Source organism: Cheilinus undulatus, linkage group 12 (genome assembly GCF_018320785.1).
Source record: "Cheilinus undulatus linkage group 12, ASM1832078v1, whole genome shotgun sequence".
Classification (NCBI taxonomy): domain Eukaryota; kingdom Metazoa; phylum Chordata; class Actinopteri; order Labriformes; family Labridae; genus Cheilinus; species Cheilinus undulatus.
The window spans coordinates 13,440,399-13,452,235 of NC_054876.1; the positions used below are offsets into that span (position 1 = coordinate 13,440,399).

An 11,837-nucleotide genomic window follows, 5' to 3' on the forward strand; every position below is an offset into this window, starting at 1 on the left:
AGCAAAAAGCAGACCATATAATGTGTCTCTGGGCTTTCACTAATCCTGACAAAGCTATTATTTGTCTGCCTCTGCCATTTGAACTGAAAGCACATCTCCTTTATTTAGTTTTCAATTTCCAAGAATTAGCACAGAGCGTTATAGTGAGAAACTGGGTCAAAATGTGTGCATGCAGGGAATTTCACTGTGAGACTGAGGCCCAGGGAGAGCATGTGTGGCTTGCCAGAAGTCACTTCTGATAACTTTTGTTTCGTTTTTCATGACAGACCAAACACAAACACAGATTAAAAAGCTTTATTCAAACTAGTATGATCAGGCAGAACACTTAAGCCAAATAAGCAACATCAAAATCCGACAATTAACCAGACTAGAAAAGAAAGCAATACCATTCTCTCCCATACTGTTTCTGATCCACTAAGTGGGATGGAACTGGATTACGGTTTTGATGTGACTCTCAAGGCATACTGTACAATCTGAGTGGAAAAACTGAGCTGTGTACACAAATGAGAAATAACACACTTTTACGATGCCGAGCACAAGCACCTCCTGTGCCATCTGATCACAGTGAGTACAGATGATATCAAAAAAGTCTACGGTATAAAAAACACAAAGTATAAAGCAGTTTGATTTACAGTAAATGCATCTAATGGTTCTTCTGCTCTGAGACCAAAAGGCTGAGCTCCTGACAATTCTTGGTATTTAATCAGTGGGGTATCTGTAAATTGTAATATTGTGTGACATGCCTTTACTTCATTCATGAACAGTCGCAAACATCTTTTACAATGCAGAAGGCACGCAAGGAGCTCATCCTATGTGCAATTTTTATAAATTCTTTGTTAAAATTGGTGAGTTCAGGCGTTGATTGCACGTGAGAGCAATAGCTCTCTCATTAGGTGACATCTTTAGTCTTACAGTGTTAAAGTCTGGAGACCTGGGCAACAGCAAGAGAGGAAAAGAGAGATTTAGTTTCCCTGACTCAGATATTCAGAAATATTCTCTCATGCTGCATTACTGAGCGTGTGCAATCACATTTGGATTCAGTGCATATTTTCAAAGTGCGTAATACTTTCTAAGCACTGTCTATGTGTTTCTTTTTACCGCAGAGTCAGCACCAGAATACTGCAACTATAATTAACACAATGCTCCCCTTCTCACAGTCCAATCTCCTTACCTCACCCAATTACAGTTGATCATTTAGCACCCTAATGAGTCGTCCTAATAAGCTCCTTGTTTCTGAGAAATTTAAAGTCCTGGGCTTCACAGCAGCACAACAGCGCTACCGTTGAGGTCATGAAAAGTACTCATGGTTCTATATTAACTTATGTACACTATCAAAACAACATCATACGCACCAAACTACAAATATGCAACACAAAATGCCCTTAGAGAAGCTCACGAAAGCAGCATTAAAAGTCAATACTTAAAATATCTATAAAAACATGAATAGTCATAAAATATCTTGCCTGGGCCTTATATTTCCTTAAACCGTGGCAAAGATACATTTATTTAATATTCTTACTTTTTCCATAAACAGAGTATTCATCAATACAAAATATTTTTTTAGATTTCCATTTTAATTGACTTTTTTATTGATTAATAAGATTTGCACTGTGAATTGATAGCCAGCTTTAGCCTGGAAAAGTCAGTCAGATTTAGCTTGTAAAGTTAATAGCTTATAAATATAATAAGGTAAACCTCGTTGCAAATAAATTGATTTTTTAACCTGATTTTTAAAAATATGTTTTCATGATAAACCCGCAGCCTATTACGGCAATTTTTGATGCCTCTGACTAGAGATTTGATCTAAAGATGCACCTCCCCCCCTGCAAGAGGAGACAACATATGGACTGGATCTTCAGCGTGATCATGTTTCAGGTAATTTCATATTGCTGTGTAATTTGTGCCTCCCCCTCTGCAGCCGGATTGCCCATTCAGATGCTATGTAAGAGCACAGATGTCTAAAAGGTAAAACCTGATGTAAGTGAAGGTGTCAAAAGTCTTTTTGCTTCTTTGACCTCTTTTTCATCTACAGTATCTACAATCAGCTAAAAAGAGAAACAACCTATCTCTTGTTTTTTTGAGTTTTCTTTCATTCTTTTTTTGTCTTTTCACACATTCATCACCGCTGAGAACCACAAACATCGTAAAAAATGATAAAATCAGATCATTGGTTTTTTTCATCGGCGAGTAACAATAGACGGTAAAAACTATTATTCAAAGAGGAAAAACACCAAGTGCAAAGCCTGAATCAGTGACAGAACCAGCTACAGTTCAGTGTTTATCAGAGTTATGGAAGAATTGTATTCACCCTGATTATATCAGAATTTTTCAATAGGCGTGTTTTGATCTTGAAGAAATGTTGCATGACTTACATAAGTTGAGCTACTGATGGTTTCTAGAACTATAGCACATCGCGTAAACCCTGGAGAGAAGGCAAATCTGTCCGTTAAGGAGGGAATGATTTACTATGAGGCAACTCTAGAAGAACGGCCAAATATCCTGCCATAAATGAGTTATAAATCTATGTCCAAATATGTCGTAGAATCATGCAGATTCATGCTTTAAAGAGAAAAGAAGGCAAAAAAGCTGAGGTGATTCCTGGTCGATGTTTGTACGAGGAGGAGCAGAGGGACCGAAGGAGGAGCTGTTTTACATCTTCTTTAGTGAGTCACAGGGAGAAAACTTCAGCCAGAGACTCCCATGAAGAGATGATTATATCATGGCAGTTCTCTTCTGGGTCCCTGCAGAGAAACAAAATGGAGAATTAGCTGAAACATGAAGGCAGCTTGAATATAGAAAGTCCTCACTCATGCAACAGTGGATCGTGACTGGTTACTGCCACCATGTCATTGGGTTTCAGAGAGATCTCTATCAATCATAGGTGAATTTTTTAGTAGATTTTCAAACCATAACTCTAATTTTCACCAAATCATTCACAAAAAATAGAGAAACGTAGTTAAAATAAAAGATAAGGGAGCTTTTAACAAAAGTAGGGAAGCAGAGGGTGTAATTAAAGCATGCACAAGCAGGCATCACAATGTGCTATTTGGTATTTGGTGGGCCAGTATTATAAAAAAAAAAAAAAAAGGCTATTTTTGGAAAATTTCGAGACATGCCCAAACTGAGTTCATGTGCAGGGATGTGGAGATAGTTGACACAGTGTCAGCTCTCAGGTATGTTACATGCTGAGAACCTATTTGGGACAATTCATTCCCCAATCCCCTTTTTCCCCGTCTGTGCCATCACTTTGCCCTGAATCTCTGCCAAGCCAGCCAGATGTGCACAACATAAGTCTGACCGGCAGCCAATTTTTATTCTAATCTCAGCTCTCAGGAAGCTGATAGGGTTTTCGCACTTGAGAGACCAGCCAATTTATATTTGAGCACTCACAATAGCATTGCACTGGAAAAACAAGAGTATTGTATTTGTGAGGGGGGAAAGAGTGTGACCGAGGACAGATGGAAAATATTTGATTGTGCTCTATTTAATCAGGAGAAGACCAATAGATAACACTGGGGACTGCGCCCGTTTATCAAAGCAGGGTTTTTTTTTAGCCAAACCAATAGTGTATACCAAATAGAAAAGGATAAAAAATGTCTACAAAATCATAGTGGCTCTACAGAATGTAGTTAGCAACCAGCATACCTCCAGTTGTAGAATGGACTTCCTTTCATTTTGAGTACTTAAGAACAGAAAAAAGAGACAAGTTCAGTGGTACATGTGAAACTCAGACATACACATCATACACAGATCTCTTTCTCTTCAAGCACCTGTGCATCTCTGCATATTCATGTTGTTTAATCTTTCAGGGGATCACTTGTTTCAGTTTAGTCTGCTGGTCCAGCTGCACAAAAGCAAACAACATCTGGATCAGCCGTTCTGCATTGATTACAGTCTACTGAGTGCACTGCAGACCCCCAGCATGATGCATCACACTCAGCACAGCCGTATATCTCTCTTGTCCTTGAAGAGAACCCCCTCCTCTCCTCTTCTCTCCTCTCTTCGCCTCCTCCCCCACTATGTCTGGGCTCCTTTGAAGTACCCCCTCCCTACTCTTACGCCTACTAGTTATGCTCTGATTGTGTGTTATGCATCTGCAATAAATGACCTACATACAATATAAGACATGAAATAGTGGCACATTTCCACTTTGGGGGTATTTGTTTGGCCTAATTATGCAATGAAAGTGCAGAGAGTTCACTTTAGTGATAACACTGATAATGAACGCCATCATTAAGTTGTTCATAATGATGCATCAATCTGCAGCAGCATTTTGACTTGTAGCTGGCTTTTAATGGGGTTATAATTAAAGTCACAGAATTGTTTGATACATTGATACTTTTTCTAGTATTTTATCTTGTTTATTAGAGCAATAAATCTGCTATTTTAAGATAGATTGTTTTAAAAAGTAGTGACAACATTGCACAGCAGGTGCATAAGGGAACAATAGCATTGCTCTAGGTAAACATTGCCAATGTTTGCAAAATTTAGACAGTGTGCAAGAGTTTACCTGCAATTTACAGTAATTACATACAAGAAATTGTCCAAATTGAGAGCCTAGACTGTAGGAAATGGCATCATCATTATTTTATTTGTACTGGAATATATTCAGATTTACCATTCTGATAGCATGGCCCTAATTTAATTAGTAACCAACCAAAAATATCTTCCAGGTATTTTTAGAGTACATATTAAAAACTGTATGACATTAACAAAACATGATCCTTCTTCAAATGTTCTTTCAAATTTTGTATGTAACATTTGCAGAATGTATCTATAATCACAAAATGTTGACATTAAAGCAGTGGTTTTCAAATAGTGTGGATAGGCACACAGGTGTGCGTTGAGACAAGGTAAGGTGTTCTGTGGTAAACTGAAAAACCACATATCAGCACAACAACTATACTAGCAGAGATTAGGAAGGTACAATATATTCTTCATTATATCAGTATCAGCAGATATTAGCTTAAAGAGTTATCAGAAAAAAGCAGTTATGAACATTTCTGATGAATTTTTTAACCAATATATCATATGTAAATATCAGCCCATATTGGCTGTCAGCATCGTCCTATATCTGCTGTAAATGCCAACCTATATTGGCTGTAAATATTGGCCTATAGCTTATTTCAATATTGGCCTATATCGGATGAAGGTATAAGCATATATCAGCTCTAAATAGTGGCCTATATTGGCTGTAAATATCAGCCAATATTTGTTGTAAATATAGTCCTTTATCAACTGTATTGGCCTAAAGGGGCATAAGTTTTAGCCAATATCTTAAGTAAATATTACTGTAATATCAGCCAATATTGGCTGTAAGTGTAGTCCTATATCAACTGTAAATATTGGCCCATATCTGTTGTCAAAATCTACCTATATTGGCTGTAAATGTTATCCTATACTGATGAAAGTATCCACCTATATCTGCTGTAAATATCGACCAATATCCACTGAAAACATTGGCCTATATCATCTGTAAATATCGTCCCATATTGGCTGTCAAAATCAGCCTAGATTGGCCATGAATGTCAGCCCAAACCAATGTAAGTATTAGCCTAAATCGGCTGTAGTCATCGGCCCATATTGGCTGTCAATATCAGCCAATATTGGTTGTAAATATTGGCCTATGTTGTATGTAAATAACAGACTATATTGAGTGTAATATCTGCTGTAAATATTTGCCATATCTGCTGTAAATCTAGGCCTATATCAGTTGTAAATCCTGTCCAATAATGGCTTTAAATATAAGCCTGTACTGGCTGTAAAAATTACCCTAAATTGGCTGTAAATCTTGGCCTTACCGCTGTAAACATCAGTCTATATCTGTTGTATATATTGGCCTATATTAGTAGTTGATATTGTCCTATATTTGCTGTTAATATAAGCCTTTATTGGCTGTAAATACTGGCCTTCATCAGCTCTTAATATCAGCCTTTATCAGCTCTAAATATCGGCCTTATTGGCTATTAATATGCCTATTTCTGCAGTAAACATCAGCCTATATTAGTGGTAAATACTGTCCTATATTGGCTGTAAATTGTCCAAACTGTCTTTATGTCCAAATAAGTTTCTGCAGTTTTATTCAGGACCAACAGACCTACATCAGCAGAAGTTGTTTTAGTTCATTATTATTCCTTTGACTTCAAGTGTGCTATAAGGACTGAAGTTTTCATCTTAACTATATATTATAATACCGGTATTGGCTAAAATCAATATGTAAAAAATTGTCACATTGTATGCTGACAAAAATCCACTTGACAACCTCAGCGAGCAACTGGCCTCTGCTGCCTTTCGGTCTGCATGGTTAACTTTTGGGGGCCACTAAAAGGGGTCTTAGGTGAGTTAAGATATTTCTTTACCGAGCTGCTGTCCTTTTAGTAGTTAACTTCAAATCAGAGTTAAGTTTGCTGACTAAAACTATGACTAAAATGTTTGTAAATGATTTTTTCCCATGAAAAAGGTGAGACTATGACTAGCTAAAGGTAGATAATTAAAAATAAGAACTCTGATACAAACATCCCCATTAAAGAAACAATAAATCATGGTGAAGTGGCTTCTTTGCATGGATATGAATTTGGTGTGAGATTTCTGCTTGATCTTAGGTGTTTCTTGGACAAGTACGTTTGAAAACCACTGCATTAAAGTATTCATTTAAGGGCACAAATAAATGCAGCAGATCCTTTGTCAGCCTTTTAGGGAGTACATTACCGAGGCCCTAGGATGACATGCATCCAGATATTTTTCTCGTGATAATAGATCAATTCTGTTATTTTACTAGAGATCTTGACAAAAGTATGTCATCATGGTATAACAATTCATGTTTATCGTGATTAAGAGTCTATTTCAGTCATTTTCTAAAAATCTAAAGAAATGACCGAGACATTGCCAGAAAACTAGCATGATCATTCCGTGATTATAGGGTATATATGTCAAGATTGAAGCAACCAACAGAAATTTACTCTCTTGGGAAATTCTGCAAAAAAATGTATGGATGCATGTCCACTTTGGGCTTCCATATGATAAATCTTGATCTGTAAGATGTTCAAACACAACAGAAGTCACTGAACATGACATCTTAACACTATTTACTTCTGTTTTGTTTTTTAAACATTCCTAGCAAAAACTGCCCCCCTGTTTTTAGTCTCATGAAAACTTTTTTTCATACATACCTCCAGTGTGGATGCCCTGGAGTCTGTGGTCTCACTGGGCCCTATGCTCCTGGGTATACTGGACACGAAGTACCCGGCTCCTTTAGGAATGATGGGCTGTCTCACCACCACCTTGCCCTTTCTCGTCTCTGCGAGGAACAAACTGTACCAGTAGGCGTCGCTGGAGATCAGGGTGGAATCTGCGATGGTGGAGCTCCTCTGGCTGATCACGCTGTTCCGGCTGATCACGCTGTTCCTGTTAGCTGGGGGTATCTTGATGGCCTTTGGTTTTGGTTTCTGACACTTGAGCACGATAATCACCAGGATGGTTATCAACAGCAGGAAAGACACAGCCCCTAAACCAATCACCAGGTACAGGTTCAGGTCTGTGAAGACGTCGTACTCAATGGGTAGCTCAGTGGTCTCTGAGAAGGACATGACGTGTTCGACTGTTGATATCTTGATGGTGACGGTGGCGGAGAGAGCAGGTTGACCGTTGTCTTTGGCGACGATCACCAGCCGCTGTACTCTTGGGTCCCTGTAGCTGAACATTCTGGTTGTCCGGATTTCCCCGTTGTACTGGTCCAAGCTGAAGAGAGTTGAATCGCTGATCTGCAAGAGCTGATATGTGACTCTAGAGTTCTGTTCAGAATCCGCATCGATAGCAATCACTTTGGCAACCAAGTGCCCCTTATCCGTTGATCTAGGTATCACCTCTTCTACGACAGAACCCTGTGCCCGCCAAGGTGACACGATGAGAGGGGTGTTGTCGTTTTGGTCTAAGATAATGATGTGGACTGTCACGTTGCTGCTAAGCGGGGGAACGCCAGAGTCTCTCGCCTCAATGTGGAAGAGGAACTCCCGCTCTCTCTCGTAGTCAAAGGTCTTTAGGGCATAAAGGTCGCCATTCTCAGGGTTGATGGAGAACAGCATTGACATGGACGTGTTAACAATCTCCTTCTCCATGATGAAATAAACCAAGTATTGGTTCTCATTGAGATCTGGGTCAAACGCACTAAGAGATGTCAATAACGCCCCTGGTAGATTATTCTCGACTACATGGATGGTGTAGAAGGACTGGGGGAACGTGGGTGCGTTGTCATTGACGTCCAGGATCTCTAAGGTGATGGTCTCGTTTTCAGCTAAAGGTGGCGAGCCTTTGTCTGTTACCCTTAAAGTGATGTCATACTTGCTGATTAACTCTCTATCCAGTGGCTTTGACACGAGCAGCTCAAAGTAACCCTCTGATGATTTGTTCAGAAGGAATGGTAAAGTCTTTTCTTGATTCAAAGTGAGCTCTACTTCCCCGTTCTTTCCAGAATCCATATCTCTGACGCTGATCACAGCAATCAGCGTTCCAACAGCGACATCCTCTGTGAGGGAACTTTTCACAGACTTGATGGTCACCTCTGGGTAGTTATCATTCAGATCTGTGACATTCACTAAGACTTTACAGTGTCCGGAGAGCGGATTGGCCCCTCGGTCTTGAGCCTGGATGTGCATTTCAAAGCTCTGACTCTCCTCATAATCAATCACCCCCTTCACCTTGATCTCGCCTGAGTTTGGATCGAGTGAGAAGAGCTCCTGAGTCTTCTCTGAGGTGTATAGTGTGTATGAATACACCAGCTGGGCGTTTGTGCCTTCATCTAAATCTGTTGCATTTAAGGTCATGACCACAGCCCCTACAGCCGAGTTCTCTGAGACGTTCACTGCATAAACCGGCTGACTGAACAAGGGGGCGTTGTCATTGATATCCAGCACATTAATAACGATGCTAGCTGTGCCTGAGCGGGGAGGAACCCCTCCATCCACAGCGGTTAGAATCAAATTATGGACTGAATGCTCCTCTCGGTCCAAATTAGCGCTCAGCACTAAATCGACATATTTGGAGCCATCACTGCCAGTCTGAATATCAATGTTAAAGTATTTGCTCTCACTCAGATAGTACGTTTTGATTGAATTCGCCCCCACATCCGCATCCACCGCGTTTGTCAATGAAAACCTCTCACCGGGAGGGGTTGCCTCGGAAATGTCCAAGTGCATTGTCTTCCTGCGAAACATCGGCGCGTTATCATTGATGTCCATGATTTCTAACTCGATATTAAAGATACGGATGGGGTTTTCCAGTATGACATCCATTTTCAGAAAGCACGAGGTGGTTTTAGTCATGCATATGCTCTCCCTGTCTATCTTCTCGCGGATTATCAGCTCCCCCGTTTCTTTGTTGATGTCAAGGTAATTTTTGCTGTGAATGACATCGAGTTTCGCGCTACGCTGCACCAAACTGCGAACATCCAAACCCAGATCTGTGGCCAGATTGGCAACAAAGGAGCCCTCTTCCATCTCCTCCGGAATAGAGTAGCGAGTGATGGACAGCGCGCATCCCCACAGTGCAATGAATGTAAAAACCGGCACGATCAACCGTGTCCGTAAAGGTGCAACAAAGAGCGCCATCATTGTAGTATCTTATAAATGCAGAAAAGAAAAGGATCCGTCCTTACGCTCAGGTTGTCTTCGTGTACGGGAGCGCCGGTGTCATTCTCGCCTCCACGAGTTGTAGCTGCAGCTGCAGTCAGTAGGCCATGCACGGTACAGTACCGCTGGAGGAGCGGGGCTCACACTACACTGCTCCGCAGGGGCGTAGCCAGCGTCTGTGTGGGCTGGACGGGTGGCCTCAGGAAAAGGGCTGAACATAGGAAATGTGAAATCAGAATGACCAGCACTGAGGAAATACTGCTTGGTTTAGCATTTTGTGAAGCATAAATCAATCAACATAAAAAAGGTAAAGTTGGTGGATTATAAGAAGTTATGTACTCTAAGCATCTCAGGATTAGATTCAATTCCAATTCTGAGGTTCACGATCAGAAGTGTCAAGTAACTAAGTACAAATACTTCGTTACCTTACTTAAGTAGAAATTTGGGGTATCTATACTTTACTGGAGTAATTATTTTTCAGCCTACTTTTTACTTCTACTCTTTACATTTTCACGCAATTATCTGTACTTTCTACTCCTTACATTTTAAAAATAGCCTCGTTACTGCTATTTCATTTCAGCTTGTTTTCATTCCAGCTTGGCATCGTTAAAAAAAAAACACAAATAAAAAACCCCAAAAACTATCCAGATAAATCGCACCATCCAGATAGAGTGAATTTGATTGTGGTTGGATGAGAAGTATAAACATAAAACCATTCTGACACCCTTTTGGTTTGAACTCGATCCATTGCACCTTCGGACATGACACGAATCACGTCACACTCCAGCAAGGAAACAGCAGACGTATGTAGCCTAGTACGAAGATGTCCATGGCAGAGACTCAAGAGAACTCAAGCAAAATGTCCCAACCAAGCACCAGCGAGGAGGTTGGTACTACGCTTACTGTATATGGTTCTTGAATGTATTTGTATTGTACTAAAATGCATTCATTTTCAATGGGCATAAATGAGGCTGAAACAGGTGCATCACAAATTTTTCAACATTAACATTGTAATATAACATTATAGTCATTATGGCCTTTAGAAAAATGTTTTTTTGGGGAGGTGGGGTAGTGCACTATGGTAGAATGGAATGCAATGGAATGGTAGAATGGAATGGAATGAAATGGTAGAAAAGAATGGAATGGTAGAATGGAATGGAAAGTATAATAGAATGGAATGGAATGTATGATGGAATGGAATGGTAGAATGGAATGTATAATGAATGGAATGGTAGAAGGGAATGGAATGAAATGGTAGAAAAGAATGGAATGGTAGAATGGAATGTATAAAAAATGGAATGGAATGAAATGGTTGAAAAGAATGAAATGGAATGGTGGAATGGAATTGGCCCCTGTGGCGCGGCCTAAGCTTTTGACCTTAATGGATTTTTTCCCCCTTTACATTACTTTTACTTTTATACTTTGAGTAGTTTTGAAACCATTACTTTTATACTTTTACTTGATTAAAAAACTTGAGTTGATACTTCAACTTCTACAGAAGTCTTTTTAAACCCTAGTATACCTCTACCTGAGTAATGAATGTGAATACTTTAGACTGGTCACGATTTGATTCAAAATTAATTTTTATTTCACACAAGACAGTATGGCTGCATTCTCACAGACCATTCATCTGAGACGGTGTTTATCTCAGAATATGCTAAAACTTTTGAAATAAAATCAGATCAAACTTCCTTTAAGGGTAAAAGTAACAAACAGGATACAAAAACTTAAAAGTTAAAAACCTTAGCTGCAAAACCTTGTTTCAAAATATTTGATAAAGCTGAGTCAACAGTTGGCTTACAGCTGTGGCAGATCTAGGATTTCTCTGAGTAAGGTCGGCCACACTACAGGAGTTTAAGCCCGATTTGGGGCAAGATTTACCTCCCCCGATGATCGTGGGATCATATCCCGAGAGGAGCCTCTCCACAATCAACTGCCTGAATAATCCATGTGTGTGGTGTCAACCATAGACTGTAGAAAGAATTGGACAAACCCCGTGTGACATCAGTTGTCTGCTTACAATAGGTGGACTCAAACGGCTCTTGAAGCCAATCAGTGGAGGCTTCCATATTGAAATTGCGGTTTCAAACGAACTTTGGATCAACCTAACTGCTTGCCCACTAAGCGCGACTTCCTGTAAGCCTGCTAGCTAGCATTCCAGTTGACAGAAACGTAGACTCTGCCTACCAAGCTATCTGTCAATCAAATGATATG

At 39.9% G+C, this 11,837-nt stretch overlaps 1 protein-coding gene across 2 annotated transcripts; it reads right to left on the reverse strand.

The window, feature by feature from the left end:
- Positions 1–330: 330 nt before the first annotated feature.
- LOC121518435 (protocadherin alpha-C2-like) lies at positions 331–9,718 on the reverse strand. 2 transcript variants are annotated; one of them, XM_041800740.1, is made up of 3 exons: positions 7,170–9,718; positions 3,646–3,682; positions 331–2,741 (listed from the first exon to the last, which is right to left on the reverse strand). In XM_041800740.1, the coding sequence occupies exons 1-2, from the start codon at positions 9,603–9,605 to the stop codon at positions 3,671–3,673; spliced, it is 2,448 nt and encodes an 815-aa protein (XP_041656674.1). In that variant the 5' UTR covers positions 9,606–9,718; the 3' UTR covers positions 331–2,741; positions 3,646–3,670. The 2 variants fall into 2 exon arrangements, with proteins under 2 accessions (XP_041656674.1, XP_041656673.1); XM_041800739.1 differs by lacking the exon at positions 3,646–3,682.
- Positions 9,719–11,837: the final 2,119 nt, after the last annotated feature.

What these genes read in the sequence shown, in the direction of transcription:
- LOC121518435 (XM_041800739.1), bottom strand. Translation starts at nt 9,605, where the DNA reads ATGATGGCGCTCTTTGTTGCACCTTTACGGACACGGTTGATCGTGCCG. An exon ending in CCAGGGCATCCACACTGGAG is followed by an intron (nt 2,742 to 7,169) that starts GTATGTATGAAA and finishes GTTTCTCTGCAG; the next exon opens with GGACCCAGAAGAGAACTGCC.